We start from the raw sequence: 27,094 nt of genomic DNA on the forward strand, positions 1-27,094 counted from the left end.
CACGATCCGTCGGTAGCCGCGTGTCCTCCCAAAGCTGCTGTCAATCCAACTCTGCATTCTTTTCTTTATTCTTCCTCTGCCACGTATAACTCAAAACTCCTGACTCTTAACGCACGCTTTTCTGGGAATTACCAACATGTAAGCGTCGGCATGTATCCTCCATTCGACTACTTTGAGCATCGCCGGGCCTGGTAAGACTTCTGTCTCTGTCCCCGCCCATCTTATCGATTCTCCTGTTTCTCTTGTTGTCCGCACCCCTTCCAACACAGACAGAGCCCTGCGTTACTGACACTGACCTGTTATGGTTTTCGTGCAGCGTGATCAAGCAGCGCCAGCGAGATGCCCGCTTCGAATCCCTCCCCGATCTCTACAAAGGTCCTCTGACCTCGCACCAAAGATCCATCCTCGACGCCCCGATCGCCAGCCTCGTGCACGATGTACACAGCGGCACGCTCTCGGCCGTCGACATCCTGCGCACGTACGGCAAGACGGCGGCGGTCGCGCAAGAACGCACAAACTGCATCACCGAACTCCTCCTGCCCGAGGCCGAGGCATGGTCCAAATCGTCCGACGTCAACCTCAAAGGTCCGCTCGCGGGCATCCCCGTCTCTCTCAAGGACTCGATTGCCGTCGCGGGCTTCGACGTGTCGGTCGGATATTCACGACACGTGTTCAAGCCGTGCAGCCAGGATGGGGTCATGGTCAAACTTCTCAAGCGCGCCGGCGCGATTCCACACGTCAAGACGGCGCTGCCCATCACATTGCTGTCCTTCGAGAGCACGAATGATCTCTGGGGCGTGGCTAGGAACCCTCACAATCCCCGTTACTCGCCGGGCGGAAGCACGGGCGGAGAAGGAGCACTGTTGGCGCTGAACGGTTCGAGAATAGGCATAGGCTCGGACGTCGCGGGCAGTGTGCGTGCCCCTGCGGCGTGGTCGGGCATCAACTCGCTGCGGTGCAGCACGGGGCGATGGCCCAAAGTCGGCATGAACACGAGCATGCCGGGCCAGGAGGGGATTCCGAGCGTCTTCAGTCCCATGGCCCGCACGCTGGACGACCTCACGTACTTCACGAGGGCGTTTATACAAATGAAGCCCTGGGAGGTGGATTACACGGTCCACCCTATCGCGTGGCGTCAAGAGCTCTACGACACGGCCGCGGGCGCAAGTACGAGTAGTAAAAAGCTTCGAGTCGGTCTGATGAGCACAGATGGCGTCGTGCGGCCGAGTCCCGCGATTGCAAGGGGTTTGAGGCTGACGGCCGACGCGCTGCGAAAGGCGGGACATGAAGTTGTCGAAGTTCCCGTGGATTCGTTCCCGAGTAACGCGACGCCCGCCCAGGCACTGCAGATCGCCAGCGTGCTGCTTTGCGCTGACGGCGGACGCACATTCAAGTCTTTCTTCCGCACCGGTGAGACCAACGACCCCGGCGCCGCGCAGATACATTTCTACATGGGCTTGCCCCGCCCGGTCAAGTATCTGTGGTACCTGTTCACGCGCTACGTGAGGCGGGATTCCCTGTGGGCGAGCCTGTTGCGGTACTTCCACCCTCTCAGCGCGGTCGAGCAGTGGACATGGGTGGCCAAGAGGGAAGCCTTCAGGGCGACGTGGTTTGACTGGCTAAACAAACCTCAGCAGGGGTTCGATTTCATCTTGTGCCCGGGCAATGCTACCCCGGCCTTACCGCATGGCGCGATGAAGGACGCGGTGGCGAGTTGCGGGTATACGTTTTTGTGGAATCTGCTGGATTATACCGCGGGCATCGTGCCGGTCACAAAAGTCGATAAGGACCTGGATGTACTACCGGCGCAGTGGAAGGCCAGCAACGGCGTCGAACGCGGAGCGTACAAATACTATGACGCCGTGAGAATGGACGGCCTGCCCATCGCTGTGCAGATTGTCGGGCGGAGATTGACCGAGGAGAAGACGCTGGGCTATATGAGGGTCGTGGAGGAGTGTTTGAGGGAGAGCGGGACGGTGTATGAGCATCTCGACATAGAGAGATTGCCGGAAATCAAGGATATCGAGAACCAGAAGAGTAAGGTTCCTGTGCATCCCGGGAGGATTTGGTAAACGAAAAATCAGTGTGCTGCTCCGGGCCAGGCCAGCTCGGCTCTCGATGAAATAAATGAGGACAAAAGTGCCATGTGTATATATAATTAGAATATACTGTACTTGATCCTTCTTCCTTCTCCGACCGTGATAAGCGTGAAATCCGACTTTTGTACCAGTACCATGGTATCAGATCAAAAAGAAGCCCAGTCGTCAAATTACATAGATAGATAGGTGACATAAAAGATGACAAACCTGGACGCCGCGCTGTTGTATATATCTGACAGACCACAATTCAATTCATGTGGTCGAATGGCTGTTGCTCTGTCCTCCTATAATTGAAAAAATCGTCATGTACCAAATGATCATGTTCAATGGCGCGGCCGTCCATGTACCTCGGCCGTACTACCCTGGAACTCTGGTGAATTCGGGTTATAGTGAATATGATCGCTCGCTCGGTGTTGCTGGACAAAGCCCATTGTTGACGGCCGATCATTGCGAATGTCGGCTCCATGTGCAGGGCCCAATGCCGATGCAGAGTGTCGAAGCTGAGTGATATAGGATGCCGGAGCAGGCACATTCTCATCTGGTTCGCGCGTGATACTCGATGTCGTGGACTCTGCTCCGGTCGAATATCGCTTGTTGCGTGCAGCTGACGGTTGAGTATTCGAAAATGGTATGCGACTCGCACTGAGGTTCTGGCCGTAGCCTTTGTGATCCGGGTATTTTGTTGGAGGAAACGATGGAGGCATTCTTGTCCGCGATCCCGTGTCTGAGCCGGATTGTCGCCGAGAGCTCTTTCGCGGTAGAGCTGGTACAGCAGGAACGTCTGGAATATCCGTTGGTGGAGGTCTATTGCGAGACTTTCGTGATACTTCAGACCCGATTCGACTTGGCAGCTCAATCCCTCCCACTGACTCGACTAGAGGGAGGGAAGGAGGTTGTGCTGCGACACGTGGAATCGGCTCCTCTTCCTCGTCGGACTCAACGACTGACTCATCATCATCATCATAAAGACTCTGTCGTTGTGGTGGCGGCGATGCGATTCTCGAACTGACGCGGTCAGGTCGACTGTCTGCAACATTCTGCTGCTCATCGTGATATGGTTCGACCGGATGAGCTTCGGGTTCAGAAACATGAGGAAAGAGGCCTGGTGGAGGAGCACGAGCACTGCGCACGACCTCGAACCCTTTGGTTTTCTCCTTGGTCTTGCCGCCAAGTAACCCCTTGAACCAGCCTCTGGCTGTCGAGACTGGTCCCGTAGGATCGGCCGGACCAGTCTTCAGTTTTCGTGTTCCACTAGACAGTGCAGCGCCACGGACACCGTAATAGAAGTCCACTTCTCGGACAGCATAGTCGGTCTTTGACCGTGGCGTATCGATGGCAACATCTTCGTAGGGTTCATCATCTTGTCGCAAAGGTGTAGATGCACCTTCACCAGCGTCATCGTCGAGTGCTCGTTCATCCGGCTTCACATCTTTTGAACCTTCGCCTGCAACAGTAGCGATTGCACAAGCGTCATTTCCAGCAAGTGGGTCTATAGTATTTCGACGAGGAGGCCGATAATATGGGTCCTTGGTTTCGGTTTTGTGGTGAAGTCCGACAATTCCACCCAGCGAAGCAGTACCGCTGAGTCTGTTGGTAAGACGTCTTGAGGCTTTGCTAGATCGATCAGGTGTCGCTTGGCCCAACGCTCGTCCATCAATATTTGAACTCAGTCTGTGAGAGCTTCTCCCGCTGTCCAGCAATGCACCAGACGCTGCCGAGACACTGCGAGATCTCGTCTTTGCCATCTGTAATTGCTTCTGTTCATTTTCCATAGAATTAAGTATGGCAGCATTGGAAGCCATACTATGGCGTGAGTTTGCATCCCTTCGTGGGAGTCGTCGGGACAACTGTCGCATGCCAAACACTTTGTTGAGGCCACCTCGGGGAACAGCACCTGTGTCATGATCGCGGCCGCCAGCACCGGCGATTCGAGCAATGACTTCAATCAATGTCTGTACAGCATTGAGGAAGAAACCAAAAACAAGGGTGCAGGCATGAATTATTAGGATAGCATATCCAATCCATCCTCGAGTTGAAACTCCAACGCCAAGCGAAGGTACAAAGGCGATAGATAGTAGAATCGTAATGAGTCGTATTACAGCAAAACAGGTGTGGTAGATATTCATCGAAGTGGCGGATGGGAAAGGTCTGAAGGCATTGATTGTCAAGATGAGAACAATCTCAGATATGGCCAAGAGTACCACTTGTGCCACTCCAGAAGGCTGGACAGCACCGATCGCGATGCCCCGTAAGAAGTTCACCAGCAGCGGGATCATGGCGAATGTGGCAGCGTCGTCGCAATATGTGTTGTACAGAGGACCGTAGGCAAGCACCGTCAGGAGGTCATCGAAAAGGAAAGATCGTGGTCTCGTTTGGGCGAAAAGAAGCATAAGCCGGACGGCGAAGAGAACAACCACCACCAATGAAACTGCTGCGAGTGCGACCGAATAAGCAGGACCACGGGAGGCTATCAGAAGTTGGTAGAATGACAAAGCAATCCATGGGAGGATGAAGTAGTTTAAGGCGATGCGAATGACGTTGCCAATGGTGAACGGGCCATTCTTGGATCTCAAGTCCTCTGCTGGTTCATTGGCGATCTGCCGATATACCCAGCGTGCGGCAAAACCCAGCTGAGTCAGGATTGTCGCAGCAGCAACAATGACCACCAACCAGACGATCATATCGGCCCATATGTCCCTGTCGGAGGACATGCCAACCAGTTGGCTCATGCGGTCGAGTCCGTACTTTGTTCCAGGTCGATACTCGTAGACGCCATCGACGAGGCTCTTGGTGCCATTTCCTCCGCTAACAAAACTCTCATTGAACATGAGCGCTGACCAGCTGACTCGGCTCACTGCTGGCTGGTAAAAGCCAGGATAGTTGAGGCTCAAACTCCCTGTGAGAACCACAAATTGGATGTATTGCAAGCAGTCTCCAAACCCAGGAGTAATCAAACGAAGTAAATCTTCATCGCGACCGAAGTTACTGCTCCAATTGAAGAGATCAGCCGATCCCCATGGACTCAGGATAGCTGCTGCAATAGTTGCAATGCCAACAACGATGAGAACTGCGAGAGGCAGGTATCTCAAGATCCCTTTGAGATAGCCTCCGAGGTCTGGAGTTATTGTCGCAGCGATACAACTGTAATATTGGCCGTTGGCGTCTCCCGATTGTACGCGGAGGGTCGCTTCAATCGAGGTGAAAGAGTAGCTTGACTCCATATTATGCGCAACAGAAAACGCGGGTAATTCATCAAGATCGCTAGAATTGGCGTAGAATGCGGGAGCCAGGGGACAATCTCCGTTGATCACAGAGGTACAGAACCTTCTAGGCTGATCTTCCCATGGAGTATAACTGAGCAAGTTGAAACGAGTAAAGAGAGTGGTATATTTGTTGTTGGACTCGCTCACATCAGGAATCTTGCCAAAGGTATCATTTGGATTGCTCCATGACGGATCGTCCGGGGCAGGATAAGGCTGAGCTGTCGCCCTACCGGAGACATTGCCATAGATTGTGACATTAAGATTGTGCAGGCCCGAACTGGTGTTGAATATGGCCGAGACGTTAAGTGGATCGAATTGAAGAAGTCGCGGGCTCGAATTGACTATACTCTTATCCAAACAATTGTGAAATTCAACAAAGGCCGCTTCTGTCAATGATATCGACAAGAACGAGAGGAGGAGGACGATGGTGGGCAGACTGCTCGATAGTCGTAGGTGAGGTCTTCCAGATGGACTGGACGGACGTGCCCTTCTTCTCTTCGGCTCCGGCATTGACTGGACGATTTCATTTTGACCATACATGGTCATGGACGAATCGAAGGTTCCTTCTCTTGCCGTTCTTTGCGACCTTTTAGTAGTGCAGCATCTTCCCGCCTTCCACGAACGACCGACTCAAGGAAAATGATGCTCCAGCTCTTTCGCCCTCGGCTTTCTTTCTGCAATTCCGATCGAACAATGGATGTCAGCGCCAGGAGCAAGCGAGTGATACTGAGCTTGCAACGGCTGCGGTGGAAAGCTCTTGCGGGAAGTAGCGCGTGAGAACAGGAGAGGGCTGAAAATGTCTCGGATATCTGCTGGTATCTTCCGGACGAACAGGTGACAGCCGGTCGAGTTGGGGCCGGTAGAGGAGGGGGATGGGTTAAGATGATGGATTCTGGGATTGGAAAGTATGCGTGTGTTTCTCAGACACAAAGATTTTCAGAAGATGATCTGATTCAACGAATGACGAAGAAAGTCAGAAAGATGCAAATGGAAGAGACACAGAACGTGGAGGCGCAGCGTAGGAAACGCTTTGAGACAGTCAGGCAAGTTTTCTGGGTCCAACTGACAAGCGTCATACCCGATATGGTGGACGCTGCATCCTCCCTCCAGGACCCGACCAGGACCCCTGCCACGCCCATGGTGCATGGTGATGCGGGCGGGAGTGTCGCCCAGAAACGCCCACAAAGAGCGGATTCCCGGCACCCAGCAGTTTTTTAGTGGCTTGGGCCTTTGGTGTTGCTGCTGTGCTGGCCGCTGCCGCTATCGTGAACTGGACCAATGATACCGGTCATGACCTCGCATGGCTCGAGTTAAACAACGGCGACAACCATTAGAGGATACCAGGTAGGCGTGGCGATCTTCCAGTAGTGACAGCCAAACCTAGCCTTGATCATCACGGACCATCTCTATAATATCCTATTTCTGGCCACCTGCTATGGCACTGTACCCATAGATTTCTCTCGCTTGCAGGGTGCGACCGAGACCGTCGCAGAATCCCATCCTCTTTTTTCATCAACGCAACGAGGCGAGAAATCCAGTCCATCCGATGGTGCAACAACACACCAACACAACAACACGTGCTTCGGCTTTGACCACTCAATTCACGCTCTGACACGCTTCTTCCTTCGACCCGATGAACTGGCGGTGCTTCCCGGTAGCCCTGATATTGTCGCACAGTCCGTCATGCCGTTTCAGTGATGCGAGAGTCTCTCCGTACTGACCTGCTTTTGTCCGAACTCACGTCGATGAACCTCTCTTCTGTTGATGCCGCAACGCTACCACAAGCATACCTAGCGTGCCTAGCTATGGTAGTATAGGAGAACAGCGGATGCAATTGATCGGATGAGAGGTGTGAGGAGGGAGGATGAGGGGTCACGCGAGGAGAGCGGCATGATATCCGGACACTTCACTGTACGCTTCATGATTGGTGCCCTTTGTCTAGAGTCAGGTCTTGTCAGGCTTGACACTGCCGAACATTTGTAAATCGTGCTTGACTCTGAAAGCCTCGCCAGGTGGTGGCAATTACTTGGAACCTCACTATACTTCTCTGACGAGGCTGATTTCTCATCACATCCATATCATGTAGTCGTTCTTTTCACCTCTTTCTGTGAGATTCTTCCGGGGTCTCCATTCTGCAATCGTCTCCTGCGGGCCTGGTTGCGTCGTCTTGTTGACAGTGATATGACACTCCATTGAAGCCTCGTGCTCGGCTCTTGCGCTCTCTGCTCGCTAATCAATCATACTCGACTGCCGGTGGGCCTTAGGCACGGCTCCCGACCGAGAAGATGTCGTCTCCTGACTCGGACAGGACCTCCAGCAGTGTCGATGATGATGCAGCCACCCCTTCCCGGCGCCGCTCGGGCAGCCATGATGAAAACTACAATCAGAGGCGACCATCTTTCAATGCCGTGAATCAGAGACCACTCCCCAACCCGCTTGTCCGTTCGCACAGTGGACAGATGTTGGCTGCAGTTCTGCGAGATCGTCCCCTTCCACTCCCTACGAACGAGCAAACTGCTGAAGAGCGCAGGCGCAGTATTATAGCAATGGATCGCAAGAGGAGGTTGACATCGACCTATGAAGATGGCAGGCGAAGAACAAACAGTGGCAATTTCTATGATAGAAGAACCACTCACGAAGGGTACCGACAGGATGGTCCTTCGTCTCCAGTGCGGAAGCACACACAAACAATTGCTTCAAGATCAGCACCCAACGTCGTCGATTTGACAGGTTCTTCTCCCACAGCACCACCGCCAGCAGTAGCTCCTCCCCCTCCTCCACGCGAGAACAGGATGAGCAGGTCTTCTTCAGATAACTCCAGGAGGTATGTTGTGCCTCAGTGGCAGCCCGACTCTGAGGTCAGCGAATGTCCCATTTGTAAGCGCCCTTTCACCTGGATGTTCAGACGGCATCACTGCAGAAAATGTGGGAGAGTCGTCTGCAATGATTGCTCTCCCCACCGCATCACCATTCCTCGACAATTCATTGTCCATCCACCTGGACCAAACGTCGCTCCGTCATCGGGCCAAGGGGTTAGAAGCCGCTATGATCCTATAGATTTGACAGCAGACGACAACGATGAAGAACGCTCTGGAGGTCTCTCATCCCCCTATCGATTTCCGCCACTCGAAGGCGGCGAGAAAGTACGACTCTGTAATCCTTGCGTCCCTGATCCTCAACCCGATCCCTTTTCGAACTATCCTCCTACGGAAAACGAACTCACTCGACGCGAATTCCCTTGGAGTCATGCTATCGGACATGCGCGGGCTTCTAGTCATGAAGGTGTAGGCACGAGACCTGTCATACCAGCCAAGGTAAGTGGGCTGTCAGGTGTATATTCAAGAGACCAAGGACATTGACTCTTTGCGCGTTTAGGACGACTCTCTTCATAATCCGCTGGGCTATGATGGTTCTGGCGGCTTGCAAAATCGTATGAACTACATGAGTTCGCAGCATGGACAGACCTCGCAGTCCCGATATCGTTCGGTCTTGTCTTCTTCTGCTGGAGGAGACCGATCATTCGCAGTACCTTCAAGAGCAAGTACCAAGAAAGTTTTTGAGAGAGCTCCATTCTGACTTTGACAGGAATTCCTTCCACCCGAACGCCGATCGAGCTACGGTATGTCACGACCCTCATATCCTGCATCTCGTCAGCCTAGAGATGAGTTGGCCACTCCTGCTAGTCGTACAATTTCTGGAAGCCACGTTCCGACACGTGCCCCTTATGAAACTGCTGCTACAAGATTTCCGGTCTCTTTGCAAAACGTTCTGAATGGTCCGTCCCGCCCTCGACTGGAGGAAAGAGATATTTGCCCTATCTGTCGACGGGCATTGCCTCCTCGAGGTCCAAACGGTGATGAGACCATGCGGGAAGCACATATCATGGACTGTATCAGAGCAAGAGACCCTTCATATCAGGTTGAAGGCGCTGGAGGTCCGTCCCAAGCGCGAGTCCACATGCTTCCATTTGTAGCAAACGAGAAAGATTGCGTTGGCGAGGACGGTAGTCCACAAGAGTGTTCCATCTGCATGGTCGAGTATGACGTTGGGGATGAATTGGCACGCCTGGAATGTCTGTGCAAATTTCACAAGACTTGCATCGTGGAGTGGCTCGAACGCAAAGCAGAATGCCCCGTGCACAAACTTATGGCATGAATCACGACTTTACGAATGAAGAACTCCCAGGAGTCATCACGATCTTTGAATTGGTTTTGGCAAGTTTTGGAGTTTCGAAGGGTCGTTACGTCTCAGGGAGGAGCCTTCTTTAAGAGATCACCATCTCATCGACGCATGCTGTTGAATATATTATATTCACAACAATATTCCCTACTCCATTATCGATATGATTTCGACTTCAGGCTCGATTGGATCGACTGTTGATCGCCATATACCCAGAGTGGCTGCTCGAAGCTTGAATGCTGGGACACCATTGTTGACTTAGCATGTGAAGACCGATATGCCACATTCGGTTCCCCTCAATCGCGACTCGGGCGCGCTTTGTAAATGAGCCCCGGATCTTTGTCTAGCTCAATGATAAGGACGTACACCTGCTGTTATTACCACACCAACTTCCTTATACAAAGAAAGAGGCATAAGGAGAGTCACCGAGAGTGTAAGAGAGAGAAGCGGTTGGCTCGCCTCGCTCGCTTAGGTAAGACGCACGTGACCTAGTCTTTTTCTGCTAAGCCCCGAACCTCCGTCATCTTCAAGTTGGGACACGCCTCGACGCCCACTGACACGATTCAGGCCGTTCACTCAGTCTTAGTTCTTTGCGAGTGAAGTGAAGCATCTATTCACAAGGCGACAAATGTTAAATCTTGCCTAATCCGAGTCTCATCCAGCAGACAATCACTTCCTGGGCGCGACGCGATGCCTGCAGGTCATCACGGTTGACAGAGATCGCAGAGTTGAAGTCGGCGCACCGGCCAGCGTGAACGGCGTCCAGAACCACCGCATTCCCGATCATCAACGTCTCCTCTTCCAACCGCGCGACCAGTCGACCACTGAAGTCATGGCGAGCATCGAACCCTACAATCATATCGACCCTCAGCTACGTACCTCTTCATTGAGTAGTCCTCCAAGACCCCGCGAACCACAACACTACCCGAACGGTGTGCCGGCTGCCTATTCGCCATTACAACCATCGCCCAATCCTTCTTACCAGAGTATCCAAACACCGAGCTACTACCCTCAGAATCCACAGACACATGAAAGCCCCGAGGATGCGAGTCCCTTGGGGAACCCAGCTGATCCGAATGATCTCAAGAGACCACGCGCCTGCGAGGCTTGTCGACAGCTGAAGGTCAAATGCGAACTGGATGACAACAGTCCATCAGGTTCATGCAAGAGGTGCGCCAAGGCAAACAGACAATGCATTGTAACTGCGCCAAGCAGAAAGAGACAAAAGAAGACGGATAGTCGTGTTGCCGAACTGGAAAGAAAGATTGATGCACTGACTGCGACTTTGGCCGCACAAGGCGGCGCTGATGGAGATGTCACAGTAGATCCTGCCAGATCGCAGAGTCAAATACAGCCTCCTAGGCCTCCACCCTACGGAGAGCAATGGCATGGTCCACCGCCGCCTGTCACGAGTCTTTCTCCGCAACAAGCTCAACAAGGGATCAAGAGGAAGATCGCTGACTACGATTACTTTGGTGGCGAATTACACAAATCGTCATCGCCCTCGTTCAAGTCCACTGGGTCCGCATCTCACTATCAACCCGTCATGTCGGAGAATAGCAGGCCGAGGAACGATTCGGATGAACTACCACCCCTTGATCTGGTAGATCGTGGTATTCTCGATTTGAACACCGCTAGGAAATGCTTTGAGCGATACATGGCAGAGATGTGCGAGCATCTACCACTTGTCGTGTTTCCACCTGGCACCAATGCGGATGATGTTCGCAAGAACAAGCCTGTCTTGTTCCTAGCCATCTGCGCCGTCGCGTCCGGTACCATCCGACCAGACATACAACCCAGATTGATCAGTGAAATCACGAGAGCTTTGGCAGATCGAGTCATTTTCCGAGGAGAGAAATCGCTCGAACTCGTTCAGGCGATTCAAGTCACGACATGCTTCTACCAGCCTCCCGAAAAGTATGAAGAGTTAAACTTTAATCAGCTCATTCATATTGCAGCAGTAATGGCCATGGACCTCGGAATGGGCAAACGTTCCAAACGGGGAGGCCCGAACATGTGGAGGCCATACAACGAGAACAAACGACCTTTGAGCGACCCCAACAGTGCAGAGACTCGGCGATGTTGGTTGGGATGCTACTACATGTGCTCGAAGTAAGTGCTACAATTGCAAGGTATTCTTGATGCTGACGTGATCCAGTTCCTCCATGTCGTTGCGACGTCCATTGCTTCCTCGATGGAGCCCTTATGCGGATGAATGTGTGGAAATACTGAACACAGCATCAGATGCTCTGCCATCGGATAAAGCGCTATGTCATCTAGTTCGTGCTCAACACATGGCCGAAGACATCGGCATGGAATTTTCAATGGACGACCCGCTCTCTCATTTGACACTGACCGATCAAAAGACTCAATATCATCTCAAAAACTTTGAACGCCGATTGAAAGAATGGCACGATACCGCCGGCCCCGATATGCTGATGAAGCCCATCATACAGCATACTGAGGGAATCATTAATCTATACATGCACGAAATTGCTATGCATCACAATCACAATATCGACGACTTCCGACCCCCATTTAATGCCACCCCTATCGAGGGACCTCCAGACCCTGACAATGTGACGCCAGCCCATATTGAAGCATTAACCACTTGTATACATTCCGCGCACGCAGCTTTCGATGCGTTTTTGAGCATGGATGTCAAGATGCTCCGGGCCTTGCCGACACTTTTCTTCGTTAGGTCATCGTACGCTGCTGTGGCGTTGATCAAGTTGTACTCGGCTGTTTCGGCAAAGGGCTCCAAATTCGCGCAGATTTTCAAGACGAAAGATCTCAAAGTCGAGTACTATCTTGACCGCATGATTGATATGTTGACACAGACATGTGAGAACGGCATGAGCAGGGTTGCTCACAAATTCAGCCTGATCTTCAATATGCTGAAGAGCTGGCATATGAAGCGGATGGAGCCGATCAATAACGGGCGTAGTCGCGTCCCCAAACAACATGCTCCGGCGGGAAAAACGATCAGCCAGCCTGTGTACAAGGCAGTTCCGCCACACCAAGAGCCAACAGGCTTGGGCTGGAACCCACAGAATCGAGCTTCCATGGACCAGAATACTCAAGCGCATCAACAAGCGAGAAACGGTCTGCAGATGCTCTCGGATGCAGCCATGGGTCCAGGACCAGCACCACCAGCGGTGATGCCACAGCCTCAACAATGGATTCAGCCTATGAGTCAGCCTCAGATGTTGCCGGGCGTTACAGAAATTGGTATGCATAACCAAGGCATGATGCCTTACGGTATGCCGGGCCAGGAACTCGGTCCTATGGATTTCACGTCCGACGAGCTCATGGCGTTTGGGTTCGGTGATGAATTCCTCGCCATGAATTTCGGATTTGAGCAGGGAAATTGGATATAATTCGTCGGCTTTACCCTCCTTGCAGCACAGCATGAGATTGTGGTCGTTGAACGCTGTGCTGTTGGAGAGTGAACTGCAGGGGCAGTGCAGGGGCAGGGGCAGTGGTGAGGGCGGTATTAATGATGAGTTTCTTATGTTTTGTTCTGTATAAATTCCCTTTTATGCTTTTATGATTTTCATGGTGCTTACGGCCACTGAAGCTAGCAAAGATGCAGCCAGCATACGGATGAGTTGATGATTGAGCTTTTGCGTTGGGCTGTTTATGTTACCTTTACGGAGTATTGTCACAGTCAATAGTTACCATGTCAGAGTGAGATGGAGTGCTCGAAATTCAAATACATGACAAGCTTTGTCCAAGCCGGACTTTACGGCGTCCTTATTCTTGTGTGTACCATTACCCTTTAATGTTCCTGATATTTCAAGGCCGGTCGTGAAGAGTGAGTGAGTTGTAGATTTGATAGCTGTCGACTATGTTTCTTTTGCTGGTCCATCAGGTTGAGTACTGAGTCAGATTCGAGTGACAACCAGAGCAGGCTGAGCGTGCGGTCGCATAGCGGGTGATGCTATGCTACCAAGCGAGCCAACGTTCGGTTACGCTATCTTCGGCAAAAACGAACGTTGTGGGAGCAGGTTTGATGAACACCGCATGGCACAGAAGAGATGTGGGATCAAAGTGCCACAGCCGTGCACAGCTCTTCGGCAGATGCATTGTTGAAGATGAACCACAGACACTATCTCTGTGTACCAAGGAGCTAGACCGGTCAATGGCCGCTCAATTCAACTCAGACTCTAGCAATAAGGAGAAAGGAAGCAAAAGGACGAGTAGTAGGCTATGGAGGCGGAGGAAGAGGAGGACGACTCCACACTTTTTACCCCGTACACGCCCCCATACCACTGCACACCAAGGATTCCTTCCTCCAACCGAGCCAACCTCCAAGTCAGGAGAGAACTAAGGTGACCAAGGTGACTGGGCGGCTAGCACTAAGACTATGGCCTGGCGAGGAGATGATCTGCCATCTCATATATCGGCAGGACTCCCCCATGCTGAGCGTTGTTACAGATCTCCGAAACGTGTGCAAGGAAGAGCTCAAAGCACATGTCCGATTGAGAGATCTAGAGATTTGAATCACTGTTACTATCTTGCGTCTGTGACCGTGTTACTGCAGGCTCCCTCCTCTCAGCAAAATCGAAACCCGTTACCGTTGTCACATCGAGCAGTTGGGTACTAGTATTCCGGGGTGAGGGCAAAAGAAGAGAAAGCGAAGAAAACATCAAAGATGGTCGGGGCTGCTGTATCGGCGAACCCCCTCAAACTCGACGTGCGAAGCCATGCAAAGTGTATTGTCATATGCGTGATTGCGACGTTGTCGACGTTTCAATATGGTACGTACTGTACTACAGCCCCTTGGTCGACGCTTAAGCGAATGCTTGTCAAGTCGAGACATATACAGATTGCTGACGAAGATATGGGCCTCTAGGTCTCGACTATGCGCTCGTCGGTGGGTTTTTGTCGTAAGTACCTAATTAATTCACCAGAAGCGTTCGCTTTGATTGCACGGGCAAGGCGAATGTCAATGGAGTCGAAAGGGACAAGGCTGATGATGATGACTATCTTAGGATGCCCGGTTTCCTTGAAGTCTTTGGATACTATGACGACGAGTTGAAGAAATGGAATATCGACGTATGTTTTGGTTTCCTCCCTTTTCCCATCTCTGTCGTCCACTGCCTGGAGCACCTGCTGACTTGTTTTTTGGGCTGCAGTACACCGTCCAACAACTCATTTCCTCGCTCATGACGATCGGCACGTTCCTCTCGTCATTGCTCGTGGGCCCCTTCAGCGCCAGATTCGGACGACGACACGGCCTGTGGGCGGCGACGGTGTTGAACTTCGTCGCGACGAGTATCCAGCTCGGCACAACGAGTAAGGCTGCGTTGTACGTGGCGAGGTTGATTCTCGGTGAGAATGATATTTACCCCCTGCGCAGTCCCTATTGCTGTTTCACGTTGGCATCGCTGACCACAGTCATTTAGGTATATCTGTCGGCTGGTTCTTGACGTTCGCTCAGCTGTACGTCCACGAGGCTGCGCCCGCCCATCTCCGCGGCATCTCGTTTGCCGTTTACCAGGTCATGCTTTCCGTCGGGTCCATCGTGGGCGCGTCCGTGGACTACGGCACGCACAAAATGAATAACAGACGATCATACCAGGTCCCGCTGGCCATCTTCTTTGTAGCACCGACCCTACAGTCCGTGCTGTTGTTCTTTTTCGCCCCGGAGAGCCCGCGCTGGCTGATGACGCAGCGAAAAGAAGCTGAAGCGGAAAAAGCCCTGCGTCGACTGCGAAATCCGAATATTGACGAGCTCGAGTTCCAGGCTGAATACAATGAGATCCGCCAATCGACTCGGGAGCAGCTGGAGCAGAATAAAAAGGCCTTGTTCCTTGAGATGTGGCGTGGCACAAATCTCAGACGTACGTTGCTGTCGATTGCGGTGGTGTGTTTCCATTCGGCAAATGGGTCAGTTGTCCGCTCAACACCACTCAACACCATGCTAACGACGTCTACAGGTCGAGCTGGGTGAATATCTACACGACGTACTTCCTCGAAATAGCACAGGTCAAGCAGCCATTCCAGTACTCCATCCTGGTTACTTGCACAGGACTCATCGGCGTCTTGACCAGCTTCTTCTTCGTCCGACTGATCGACCGCCGGACGGTTATGCTGGTTGGGATTTCGGCTTGCGCCATCTGTCAGCTCGTCCCGGCAATTGCATGGACCAAGAATCCTGGTACTGAGGAGACGGGCAAGGTTGTGGTTGCATTCATCGCGCTGTTCACCTTTTTCTACGTTGCATACGGTATGTTGTTAACAAAGACCTCGGAAAAAAGGGGTACAAGATGGGCAAGGCTGACATCAGTGAATAGCACCATACGCTTGGCTCCTAGGCGGTGAATACGTCAACAATCAAATGCGAGCCTTCACATTCGGTCTGGCAACGGCCTTGAATTTCCTGGGTAACTGGGCGGGCACATTCAGCGCGCCGTACTTTATCAATCCGGCAAAATTCGGTTGGGGCCCCAAGTACGGGTATATCTGGTTCGCGACGAATGTGGTATGTGTGGTGTTTACCTGGTTCTTCCTGCCGGAGACGAAAGATCGTACACTCGAAGAGATCCATGAGATGTTCGAGGCGAGACTGCCCGCGCGCAAGTTCAAGGGCTATGTTTGCGTGGGTGTGGAGGGCTATGCTGCGGAAGCGATGGGCAAGGATCTGGCAGAAAGGAAGGGATTGGCTATGCAGTCGACACATGTGGAAGAATTGCCTCATCAGGAGGACAGAAGGGTGTGATGAGGGTACAGGAGGCAGTTGAAGAAATGGTAGGGGGATGGATGAGTGCGGTTTGGTCTAGTGAAGGGGGGATTTACAGACAGATGTGGAAGCCGGGCCATTGCATTGGCTCTTGCCAGTGGATTAGAGACTGACCGTATCCCATTGAGTAGGGGATACAGCCTGTTCATCATGTAGTGGTGGACAATCCAATCGAGAGCCGTAACACAATCTCACACAATGGATGATTTCCGGATTGGAGGATTCGAGGCACAATGGACAATGTCGCATCGGCCGTGACCCTGGCCTCCATCACACTTTGCGATTGTTCGTGGATTGTTCCAGCTCCTAGACTCGACTCGCGTATGTTTCACAGCCTTGTGCGTCTCCAATCTTCCCCAAATGTTAGACGAGGGATCGCCATGTTGCTAAGTCGAAAGGCGGCTCGGCGGGCATAGAAGTATGCTGTGCACCTTCGGCAGTTACTTTGTTATGGATGATTCGCTCCCTGTCTGCTCAAACGTCTGCAATCCTGCCTCTCCCTGCCTTGAACGATCGGAAGCATCGGCACCGGTACTTACTTGACCTCTTGTCTCTCCAACATGGCCAAGCGTGGATTCACCCTTAGACGAGCAGGTAGGCGGTGATGTGGACCTCGGAACATCGCCCCATCGTACTTTGTAGAGATAGCCGGCAGATGGAAAACACAACCTGCCAGCAAAGTTAGCAGAAGACGGCCAGGCCCCCTGACGGCAGATCTGTGACAGAGAAAGTGAGCAGGCGGGAGATCCCATGGGGATAGACGAACTCCAAATCGACAATGCCCAACGCACCATGAACATAGTGGTGCATGGTCTTTCCCCACACCTTTCATACCGGCTGCATTGCGGCTGGCAGCTGCTTATTGTGGGAAGACTCCGCAAAGTTGGGTCATCCTGATATAGAAATACATGGAGAAGCCCCACGATGCTCGTTATCGACGGTAGAAGTATCCTAGCCGTGATTAAGACCAAGTCAACACACGAAGGTTTCAAATTTGAAGTGGTATCACAAATCTCACCCTTCTCGAAAATTTGAATCTTGAAATTTTCCATTGCACTCGAAAGCCTTAGCCACAGGTCAGACAACCCAAACATACAGCCCTCAAGATGGGATCCATGCCATCCATGAAACCCCGACGCACCCCGCTCAAGAACTCGGGTTCAATCGACCACCTCGAGTACGTCGATGTCACGCCCATCATCGGACGCGAGTATCCGACGGCGAAACTCACGGATATTCTGCACGCGCCGAATGCTGACGATCAGATCCGGGACTTGGCCATCACCATCTGTGAGCGCGGCGTGGTCTTCTTCCGCGCGCCACAGGACGACCTCACCGTTGCCGAACAGAAGCAGATCACCGACCTGCTAGGCAAATTGACCGGCCGACCAAAGGAGAATGGCCTTCATGTGCACCCGCTGTACAATGATCCCAATAACATTCCCATGGCGGATGGCACGACGGATGAGAATATGTGAGTGTTGACCTGGTGCCGCCTCTCGGAGTGTCCCCTGAGGCGTGCGATCCTTCGACAGTCAAGCTGACAGGTAATAGCTATGTCATCAACTCGGAAGCAATGAAGAAATTGTATGCGACCATGAAGAATCGGCCGAATAGTCTGGACGAACCGAAGGACTTGAGCCGCGAGTGGCATAGTGACTGTTCGTTCTCACTTGGCTGTATCCTGTCTGATCATCCGATTGACACTCTTTACAGGTCTTTTTGAAGAATGTCCCGCAGACTTCAGTTTCCTGCGGATGCAAGACACCCCTCCTGCGGGCGGTGACACGCTCTGGGTTTCCGGATACGAACTGTACCTTACCTTACCTCCCCTTGCCCCTGTTGAGGGCCAGTCAGCTAACGCAAATACAGTTACGACCGCCTCTCTCCACCCATGCAAGCCTTCTTCGAGACTCTGACCGCAACCTGTGCCCAGCCCGTGTTCAAGTCCGCCACTGAAGCGGGAGGGTACAAAGTCATGTCTCCTCGTGGTTCGCCGCTGAATGTCGATCTGAACTTCTCCCCCGTGCACCCGGTTATCCGCACGCACCCGGTCACAGGGTGGAAATCGCTCTTCGCTGGCGTTGGGTTGCACGTCAGTCGGATCAACGACGTGTACACGTATGAGGACCAGATCATTCGCGATTATGTGCTCAGGTTGATCACGCGGAACCACGACTGCGTTGCGCGAATGCACTGGACCAAGCAGGCGTGTGCGATTTGGAGCAATCCTTGTACTTTGCATGCTGCGACGGTGAGTTATGCCTTCTACTGGAAATTCAGTCTCGTGCGTGGTGCCATTTTGCTGACGAATCCGCCGTCTTGTAGCCCGATACTCACCTAGTGGATGGAGTCAGAACTGGCGTGCGTGCCTCAGGCGTGGGAGAGAAGCCGTATCTTGATCCGGCGTCGACTGGACGGCGGGAAGCGCTAGGGTTGCCGAGGGCGTAGACCGGTTAGTGTACGGATGGCAGGAACTGATTGACGTGCTCAGCTGTGACAGCAGAGGTCTTCAGGTTGGCCAATATTGCTGGTCAAACGTGTTTTCGATTTGGTTTCAACGTCTTGTATCGAACGCTAGAGTCTCGAAGCAATAACTGTTCTTTGCTCTCTGAATGTCGCTGATTACAACCGAGGAAATCTTGGGCCTATGCCTCGTAGTCCATTGCTTGAACTCTCACGGGTCAGAGAAGGGGCGATGTTCACTGTGTAGGTACTCAATAGTAGTTGTTCGAGGTGTTCGTGTCATCCGAATCGAGGCTCGTCACGGCTCGTCAAACAAAACAAATATGCCAAGGATTATGTAAGTCATGGATTATGTAAGTCATCCGCCGAAAGAATAAGCACGTGACAGGCCAGTCAGGACAAGAGTGTCATCCGTGTGCAAGGCCAACCTGGTCAACGTCAGTCCAACTCTGCTTCGTAATCTCTCCTGCCATCTCTCAACTTGCGGCTTCCAAAAATATTTGTCGAGCTTGGTGCGCCAGTACACTACCTAGGTAAGATACCCAGCTTGGATTTAAATTCCTCAGAGTCTTCGTTCTGTCGATCACATGCGATTCAGCTTGACCCCTTGCCGAGCCCCTTGTACACCCACTCACCCTCGTGACCCTCCCTGTGTCAAAAGCCCCGCACGCCGACACTCGAAGACACTTGTCAAAGTCTCGTTGTAACATCACTATATTTACGACCATAGGAACGCCATAAAACGAACAGGAAAAGCCTGACGTACTCACAGAAACCTGGAACATTACCTAGGTAAGTCTCCAGGACGCTTACTCCGCATGTGAACACATAAGGTTGCCGCCCGTGGAAATGCTCACTCAGTCTGAATGCGGTGACATCAACCCATAGCCAATACCGTTCCTCGAGCTGTGCCCAACTTTCGGCCATGGTCCGGCGTCGATGGGGTGCCAGAACATCCCTGTGTTGTCCATGATGACGGCCTCTTGGTATGGCAGCCTCTTAAGTTGCAAAAATCTCTTCCAAGTGCGCCTCTAAATTGTTGCACTCTCGGCATGCTACCATATGTTGGAAGGAGCCATACCTTTACCTCAGGCCTTCTTCGCAACCATCGCATACGAGGTCGGGGATTTGAGCCTGAAACCCAACTCCTCATCACTGGTGGCCAACCGACGATTGGTCGATTCGAATTATATCTTGGAGGAGTTGCAGGGCCATTGCGTTACCTGCAGTCTCACCAATGGCCTGAAGACGCTGTATGATCCATTTCCGGGTTGGACTTCTGATGTTCGGGGATTTTCCTGCCAGATAGAGACACCAGATGAGCATATACCCGCCCGGCACGCTTGCAGGGGAGGAGGCATTGGAGGAATCGTGTTCGGATTCGGAAGTAGGAGATATAAGTCCCAGAGCCTGTGGGACGGTGGCGAGGATATCATCCACTAGCTTGGACAGGATTTGTAGACTTTCCTGGAGCTTCTGCGTCATATGCGTTCGGACGACAGGCTCGAGCTCAGTGACAAGAACCTTTTTCAGAAGATAGCACATAATCTCGCAGACACACAACTGAAGCATTCGCCAATTATTCCAGAGCCTGATTGCCCACGAAGACCGGTACAGGTCAAATCGACCGTTATAAAATACTTGCGGGTCACCCCCAGAATCAAGAGTGGTTGTATATGGTTCTTCTGTGGCGAGGAGCCCAGGGACGTGCTGAAAGTCATGCTGAATGAAAGTTCCTTCTTCCAGGAAAGCAGAATCAGGGGTGCCACCGGTGTTGTTGACCAAGCTTTCATAGAGGTTCACACACCGAACAGCCAACGTGCCCAGCAGCCAGAAACCGCAAGAGGCGTTCATGTTCTTGGTGGCCTCTTCCTGCAGCTCACGCATATTATCTGGGAACGACTGGCGTTGATGGAGACAGACCACCACCATATCTGCCCGTACTTGGTTGAACATAAGGATTTGGGCGGGACTGGAAAACTGGCCCTTGCCACGGGCAACCACCAGCGCTGCGGCCCCCTGAACGTGCCGGACCCATGACTCGAAATTGGACACGTGCTCGAACAGACCCAAGGAGATGACCGACATCAAGGTGCTATCCTTGAGGGACTCGACGGGCGACGCCAATGCCGCGTTCACATTTCGGATCGCCTCCGAGTATTTGATGCGCGCATGACTGACCAGTTCGGGCTGTTGAGTGGAATTGGCCAGCGCTACGAGACCTACAGCCGCCATGCTGGCCACCAGTGTCGGGTGTTGGTTATCAGCGTTAAAAACAGTCGGAATGTAGTTCAGGAATCCACGTGAAGGAGAGTGGCCCCCAATGACGAAGTTGTGCAGGAAGTAGTTGACGCCGATCTCGTCAATGCTGGGTCCAGGGCAGGAGATGGGCGAGGGTGAGTAGCTAGCTCCGCTAGCAGACGCGCATTTCGCGCTTTTCTCCTTAGCACGCCTTATGGTGCGATCGGTCTGGTCGCGAAAGATGAGTTCCCAGTCATCTCGGTACCCAGGGCATTTCTCCCGCAAACGAGTGCATTGTCCACAATGAGGAATTTGCTGGTCACACTGGAGAAAGGACGAAATTAGCACTGACCTCGCGGGAATGCGAAAGACCCTATGAAAAGTGGGAAAGAAAAGACATTAGAAGGCCACCTACACGTCGTTTGACGGCCCGGCAGTTATCACAGCTTCGAGAAGCTCGTGGGCGAGAAATGTTCCGCAGTGACATTTCCGTCCGTCATGGGGGGTGGCACAATGAAGGAGACGGCTTGGAACGCTGGTTCTGAACAGTCCAGATGAAGTGGGCTTGATTAAACAAGCACTGATGACACATACTGAACTCGTCAGGAGTACTAAGGTACGTATACTCAGAGCCACCGGTGCCAAATCAGCCTTACGTGCCAAGCATAAGATCTGCCTCCCGCTCTTCGAGACGAGTACGAGGACGAGGAGGCCGGAATCGGGGGCCAGTGGGTCACTGCCCGGGATTGGGGGGCCTAACGTCGTACATCCAAACAACTCCACATGCAGGCATTTCCCGCCGTTGGGCTCCTGGTTACGTTGTCACTTCACTGAACTCTGGGAAGTTTCAGTGGATCATCATCCGGTCGATCTTGTCCTAAGCCTGTAAGTTTCGCGATGCCACTGAAAACGTTTTCCAGAGGAAGGATCCGCTTGCTTTGCTGGCCGGCCAAGGCTGAAAGCAGAGTCCTGCGGTTTGCTAAGCATTGCTCTCGCTCTACCCACTCCAGATTCATCCACTTAGACCTATTTGGGTAGGTCAGATGTTCCACCAATCAACATATTGAGCCGCAGTGAAGATGCGACGATGGATTGTCCAACACCAAGGCTGTGTGTCTGCGGCTCTGACAAGGATATGATATGCTTCAAAAATATAAAGGGAGTCAATTGTCCGTCTTCTGAGTCGCACTCAAATTCCCTTCAACCATTTTACTCTACTGCTTCTTCTCCTTCTGCTGTTCCTGTTGCGCTACAATGGGCGCTGTGACATACCGGGATGGCATAGCCATCCTCCAGCTCACTGTGTTTCCATTCGTCGTCGTTGCTGCGCTGTTCACCTGGAGACGGACTGGTTGGAGGGTCGGCAGCAAGATCTGGCGATACGCTGTAACGCTGGGCCTCATCCGGATCGCAGGCAGCATTTCTTCATTGTTGACCATCAGCCATGATTCTTACAATGTGGAGGTTGCCGTGGCAGTGTGCGAGCTCATCGGTATTGCACCTCTGTTGTTGACCTACGTCGGACTTCTGAGACAAATGTGAGTTGGCTAGTGTGCATCTTGTGGACATGATGAACGTGGACTGACTGATACAACCCTACCAGTGACATGGACCAAAGGATGAATGCCAGACTACTCCAGCTGCTGACTCTTGCCTGCTTCATCGGTCTTGTCCTCGGCATCGCGGGAGTCAGCACCGCCAATGACAACGAGACCACCTATCATGCACACGGCATGGTCAAAGCGTCCATGGGCATCTTCCTCGCCGCCTTTGTCATCATCCTCCTAGCCTACGGTTGGCTATATACCAAGCTCCGTTATAACCTGAGGGTGTTTCAGAAGAGGCTCTGTCTCGCCAGTGCTCTTTCTTACCCCTTTCTGTTGGTGCGCTTGATCTACTCCGCAATCAGCGACTACACCACCAATCCTGATTTTTCGGTTCTGGACGGCAATGCCACAATCTATCTGTGCATGAGCGTGCTGGAGGAGATCATTGCCATAGGCCTCACTATGGTTCTTGGAATGTCGGCAGTGCTGCAAAGGGACTTCGTCAAGCCCACTCCAAAGCCCACCGGGGAGCAGGCTGAGCTTCGACGGGATATTGCAGGTGGATATGATGGTGCATACAACTGAGTGTTGAACCCTTTTTAGAACGATTTGACTTTTTCTGGGGCATATTTCATGCTTGTTGTCTTTTCCAAATGGTGTTAGAGCATATTGAGGGCGGGTCAAGGCTTCGGGTTGTAATGGGTGCGAGCAAATAGTTTCGGACTGGCCTGAATATTATACCGGCCGCCAATGGTGGATTTCTCAAGGATATAAAGAGCCAATGCATATTACTCTTGCGGAAAGTGGAAAGGCAGAACGTGATGGGTTGTATGTGTGCCAATAAAAGTCCAAGGGTAAGAGGCTGCGATGACATATTGGACCAAGGATAATATTCTATCATTCATACAGATATAATCGAGAGCGAAAACAAGTCTAGCTACGACGGACCGCAGAGAGGTTTGACAAGTCCACAGCGCCGTAGCAACAAGAGTGCTGGTGAGCTTTTTTCCTGAGCTAGACATGTATACATGAATAAGTAAAAGCCAGGGTTGCTTTCAGCCGGTTCTTAGAACTTCAGCAATATTTCTTTCCCTGTGAACAACGGATAATACCGCCCGCATATGCTTGCCCATGGAAGAAGCACTGTTGGTCACTCGACCATCCACTCGTCTTAACGATTCGCGTCGCAGGTGGGGATCAGTATCATTCGTTGATTGGTCGTGCATCTCGATTGCCTCGTTAAGACTAGCTCGATATATTCGAGGCGCCACTAGCATTTCGCGACAACCACCTCTGACCCTCTGGTGAGGTCTGAACGACTTCAGGTAAGCTCGCATACAGGCATCAAAGGTGGACGGCGGATCGATTACGGCTTTGGTTGAGCTTTGCCGTACGTAAGCTTTGTCGGAAGTGATCAAGGCGTACTCCATAGTCTATACTCCATATGCCAGCCATACTCCAAAGTCTATACTCCATAATCTTTGCTCAGTATAGAGCCACTCACGCTTGACTTAACGCGGTAATCCAGATGCAGAGGCATCAAGCATCGCGTGCGGCATTTTCCACCTCCTACGTCAAGCCGCAGGGATCCAACAACTACAGAACATACAGATTCACGCACCAATTACTCAGTGAGCTCACGAAAATCCCACAAACAAGGCCAGGGGGATCGGGCATGGGTACGCTTTTACCGAGATTATGTTACAACAGATGTCTTTTGGGGCAAGGAGAAGTATTGCTGCGTAGCGATTCAAATTGAGGATGACGTGCCGAGCTCCGATCTATGTATAAATAATACCTGAAGCCACCATAGGTTGCAACGATTTCTTCATTTTTCTTACTATACCTTAGGTTTGATTTCGTCGCCAATGTTTTATACCATGTTACTCACATCTTGTCCCTCTTTTCTGAAGGTCGCCTTTGCATTGGGCGTCCTCATCTCCGCCACATCAGCGACATCATCCCTCAATCCCGTTCAGCCGGGCTACAATTGTACCTCTCGACAATCTTGCTGGCCATCAGACGAAGAATGGAGTAGTTTCAATAGCAGTTTGTCCGGAAACCTCCACCGAACGGTTCCATTCGCCGCAAGCTGTTATTATGATTCTCCATACTATAATTCTTCGGCCTGTGCTGTGGCGGAAAAGAACTACCTTGGCAATCAGGCACGCACAGATATATATGGCGCAGCAACAGGGCTTAATTGGGAATCCTGTCTATCCGAAACTTGTGCCCTGGATGCTTCCAACCTGTCTCAAAGTCTGTCATCCGAGTGTCACCTTGGCCGACTATCATCAACATATGTTGATGCTCGCGAAATAGAACAGGTTGTGACGGCCGTCAAATTTGCCAGAATGCATAATCTTCGAGTCACCATCAAAAACACGGGACATGACTACTTTGGACGCTCTACCAGCCCTAACAGTCTCGCAATATGGACCCACAACTTGAAAAATATGACGTACCATGCAAATTTCATTGCATCCCACTGTACTGCCTCCAACGGGCAGCATATCGGGGAGATTGGAGCGGGTGCTCAAGCATCGGATGTGTACAGCTACTTCCAGAACCATAACATGGATGTTACTGGTGGCAACGAAGGATCGGTCGGCCTCGCTGGCGGCTTTGGTCAGGGAGGTGGGCACGGCGTTTTCGGTCCTTCCTATGGCCTCATGGTGGATAACGCGGTCGAGTTCGATGTCGTGACTGCAGACGGCCAATTGCGGACGATCAATCAATGCAATGAGCCGGACCTCTTTTGGGCCATGCGCGGTGGAGGCGGAGGTGCGTTCGGCATTCTGACCAGCTACCGCTTCCAACTTCACCCGGCGGTGAAGATTAATGTGTACTCGTTCAGGGCCAACTTCACGGCAGATGGCAACGAAACTACCAATTATCCTGCATTGGAACAGGTTCTCACAAAACACGCAACTTATCAACCCATCTGGTCGCACAGCAACATTTCAGGACATGCTTACTACTGGCCAAACAAAGCTGAAATCTACCTTGTCCTCCCTTCGAACAATAAAACAGCCTTACAAACCCTGACCAGTGGATTCTCCTCTTTTTTGACAAACAGCTCGGATATCCACGTCACTGAGAGTAACTACACCACATATTCTACATACACCGAGTACTTGCAGCTTGCAGAATCCATCGCGGCAAGGCTAACGCCCGGTGGAATCTTTGAAGCTGTCTCAAGTCGGCTGATACCACGAACATTATTCCAGACAAACAGCACGATGACCGACTTAGTCAATGCTACCCTCCAAGGAGTTCGCCTCAGCAATGAATTGGTACCTGATGGCGCCTCCCTGACCCAAGTCATCATGACGACGCCAGTAAACCATCGAAATGGAAACACGACAAGTGCCAATCCTGCTTGGCGCTCCGCTCTCTGGCATTTGCTTATGACAGGCGGATGGACTGAAAAGCTGAGTGTTTCAAAGGAGAAGGCATTGCAAGACTCATGGCTGGATACCGTCGAGCCACTGAAACGTTTGACGCCCGGGGGAGGATGCTATGTGAACGAAGGCCATTACTTGGAACCGGAATGGCAATGGACCTATTTCGGAGCCAATTATCCTGAATTGCTCCGGGTCAAGAACAAGTACGATCTCACCCACTTCTTCGATTGCTGGAAATGTGTCGGCTGGGAGGGACGGTCTGAGTAAGTTGAACCCTTGTATTATGTCTGGACTTCTCATCTCTTTGGATGTAGCGGAGCTAACCTCGAAACACGTGTAGTGCCTACTACTGCTACGATTAGGTCTGGTTTTGCTTCCTGAAGTCAATCGCCAGAGCCCATTTGATACCCCCATAAAGTTCTCATAGTATCCTTTGCATTAGGATCTGCGTGGAATCTTTTTAGTTCAGATACGGGGCCACCTGCCCATATCTCGTTCATAGAGACCTTAATTTTACAAGTCAGCCCCACGCATTTTTGTATTCGTGAAATCTGCTCGCGCCGTGATAGAAGTGTTCTTGGACAAATTCACCCCAAGACGGGAGCAGAGTGAGCCGCGAGCAGATTTCACTTGCCTTGGCAGAATTCGAAATCGGAATGTCGCCGGCGGTATCACTTCACTGGGGCCTAGAAGGATTGCTTCAATGGTTTTGCCGCACCCAAGTAGACTTCGCCTCGCATACACGCGCACCATTAATTCCACGGTATCGCACAGGGAGAGAAAAAGAAAAAGAAACAGGCCGGGATCGAACCAGCTACAACATCCGAAGAGGAGAAAATCAACTTGGGAAGAACAATAGAAGGACACACAGGTGAGGTATCACCCCTGATGGAATCGAACCAACTGAAACCTCCCCTTGGTAGCCAGTCCAAAGGGAGAGTCACAGAGCTCAATAGAAGGAAGTCGAAGTATCTCTGGACAGTTATGCATATGCACTAAGTTAGACATCATCGGTCAGGTCCTTTATCGACTAGAGGCAAGATCGTCAGAGGCTTGGACAGCCCTACCATTGAGCCTGTGAGCCCTAAATTGGAACAGAATCGGAGGACTTTGATATATTAGCTGGGATGGTAAGTGAATGAGG

The 27,094-nt window shown here is 51.9% G+C and overlaps 9 protein-coding genes across 9 annotated transcripts; 7 read left to right on the forward strand and 2 right to left on the reverse strand.

Annotated features, from left to right (window-relative positions):
• Nucleotides 1-70: 70 nt before the first annotated feature.
• PV05_07612 (uncharacterized protein) lies at nt 71-2,145 on the forward strand. Its single transcript, XM_013460453.1, has 2 exons — nt 71-191; nt 317-2,145. The coding sequence occupies exons 1-2, from the start codon at nt 151-153 to the stop codon at nt 2,070-2,072; spliced, it is 1,797 nt and encodes a 598-aa protein (XP_013315907.1). The 5' UTR covers nt 71-150; the 3' UTR covers nt 2,073-2,145.
• On the reverse strand, nt 2,129-6,363 carry PV05_07613 (uncharacterized protein). Its single transcript, XM_013460454.1, has one exon. It carries the CDS (start codon nt 5,906-5,908, stop codon nt 2,423-2,425), a length of 3,486 nt encoding a protein of 1,161 aa, XP_013315908.1. The 5' UTR covers nt 5,909-6,363; the 3' UTR covers nt 2,129-2,422.
• Nucleotides 6,364-7,336: 973 nt separating this feature from the next.
• On the forward strand, nt 7,337-10,029 carry PV05_07614 (uncharacterized protein). The gene is made up of 3 exons (XM_013460455.1): nt 7,337-8,676; nt 8,738-8,899; nt 8,948-10,029. Exons 1-3 carry the CDS (start codon nt 7,648-7,650, stop codon nt 9,515-9,517), a joined length of 1,761 nt encoding a protein of 586 aa, XP_013315909.1. The 5' UTR covers nt 7,337-7,647; the 3' UTR covers nt 9,518-10,029.
• A 69-nt stretch (nt 10,030-10,098) lies between these two features.
• Nucleotides 10,099-13,292, forward strand: PV05_07615 (uncharacterized protein). Its single transcript, XM_013460456.1, has 2 exons — nt 10,099-11,653; nt 11,700-13,292. The coding sequence occupies exons 1-2, from the start codon at nt 10,374-10,376 to the stop codon at nt 12,919-12,921; spliced, it is 2,502 nt and encodes an 833-aa protein (XP_013315910.1). The 5' UTR covers nt 10,099-10,373; the 3' UTR covers nt 12,922-13,292.
• A 906-nt stretch (nt 13,293-14,198) lies between these two features.
• On the forward strand, nt 14,199-16,268 carry PV05_07616 (uncharacterized protein; the record flags this gene model as incomplete). Its single annotated transcript, XM_013460457.1, has 7 exons — nt 14,199-14,304; nt 14,400-14,433; nt 14,539-14,602; nt 14,683-14,878; nt 14,953-15,436; nt 15,487-15,776; nt 15,844-16,268. 7 exons carry the CDS (start codon nt 14,199-14,201, stop codon nt 16,266-16,268), a joined length of 1,599 nt encoding a protein of 532 aa, XP_013315911.1.
• Nucleotides 16,269-17,395: 1,127 nt separating this feature from the next.
• On the forward strand, nt 17,396-18,740 carry PV05_07617 (uncharacterized protein; the record flags this gene model as incomplete). Its single annotated transcript, XM_013460458.1, has 5 exons — nt 17,396-17,763; nt 17,844-17,950; nt 18,006-18,102; nt 18,162-18,576; nt 18,618-18,740. The coding sequence occupies 5 exons, from the start codon at nt 17,396-17,398 to the stop codon at nt 18,738-18,740; spliced, it is 1,110 nt and encodes a 369-aa protein (XP_013315912.1).
• Nucleotides 18,741-19,833: 1,093 nt separating this feature from the next.
• PV05_07618 (uncharacterized protein) lies at nt 19,834-21,586 on the reverse strand. The gene is made up of 2 exons (XM_013460459.1): nt 21,412-21,586; nt 19,834-21,320 (listed from the first exon to the last, which is right to left on the reverse strand). The coding sequence occupies exons 1-2, from the start codon at nt 21,481-21,483 to the stop codon at nt 19,908-19,910; spliced, it is 1,485 nt and encodes a 494-aa protein (XP_013315913.1). The 5' UTR covers nt 21,484-21,586; the 3' UTR covers nt 19,834-19,907.
• A 664-nt stretch (nt 21,587-22,250) lies between these two features.
• PV05_07619 (uncharacterized protein) lies at nt 22,251-23,128 on the forward strand (the record flags this gene model as incomplete). Its single annotated transcript, XM_013460460.1, has 2 exons — nt 22,251-22,534; nt 22,600-23,128. 2 exons carry the CDS (start codon nt 22,251-22,253, stop codon nt 23,126-23,128), a joined length of 813 nt encoding a protein of 270 aa, XP_013315914.1.
• A 1,295-nt stretch (nt 23,129-24,423) lies between these two features.
• Nucleotides 24,424-26,217, forward strand: PV05_07620 (uncharacterized protein; the record flags this gene model as incomplete). Its single annotated transcript, XM_013460461.1, has 1 exon — nt 24,424-26,217. The coding sequence occupies one exon, from the start codon at nt 24,424-24,426 to the stop codon at nt 26,215-26,217; it is 1,794 nt and encodes a 597-aa protein (XP_013315915.1).
• Nucleotides 26,218-27,094: the final 877 nt, after the last annotated feature.

Source organism: Exophiala xenobiotica, assembly GCF_000835505.1.
Source record: "Exophiala xenobiotica strain CBS 118157 unplaced genomic scaffold supercont1.4, whole genome shotgun sequence".
NCBI lineage: Eukaryota > Fungi > Ascomycota > Eurotiomycetes > Chaetothyriales > Herpotrichiellaceae > Exophiala > Exophiala xenobiotica.

Coding starts and splice junctions, on each gene's coding strand:
- PV05_07612 (XM_013460453.1), top strand. CDS start 151: ATGTATCCTCCATTCGACTACTTTGAGCATCGCCGGGCCTG. Junction 192..316: donor TTTGAGCATCGCCGGGCCTG/GTAAGACTTCTG, acceptor GTTTTCGTGCAG/CGTGATCAAGCAGCGCCAGC.
- PV05_07613 (XM_013460454.1), bottom strand. CDS start 5,908: ATGACCATGTATGGTCAAAATGAAATCGTCCAGTCAATGCCGGAGCCG.
- PV05_07614 (XM_013460455.1), top strand. CDS start 7,648: ATGTCGTCTCCTGACTCGGACAGGACCTCCAGCAGTGTCGATGATGAT. Junction 8,677..8,737: donor GACCTGTCATACCAGCCAAG/GTAAGTGGGCTG, acceptor TTGCGCGTTTAG/GACGACTCTCTTCATAATCC. Junction 8,900..8,947: donor CATTCGCAGTACCTTCAAGA/GCAAGTACCAAG, acceptor TGACTTTGACAG/GAATTCCTTCCACCCGAACG.
- PV05_07615 (XM_013460456.1), top strand. CDS start 10,374: ATGGCGAGCATCGAACCCTACAATCATATCGACCCTCAGCTACGTACC. Junction 11,654..11,699: donor TGCTACTACATGTGCTCGAA/GTAAGTGCTACA, acceptor GACGTGATCCAG/TTCCTCCATGTCGTTGCGAC.
- PV05_07618 (XM_013460459.1), bottom strand. CDS start 21,483: ATGTCACTGCGGAACATTTCTCGCCCACGAGCTTCTCGAAGCTGTGAT. Junction 21,321..21,411: donor GCCGGGCCGTCAAACGACGT/GTAGGTGGCCTT, acceptor TCCTTTCTCCAG/TGTGACCAGCAAATTCCTCA.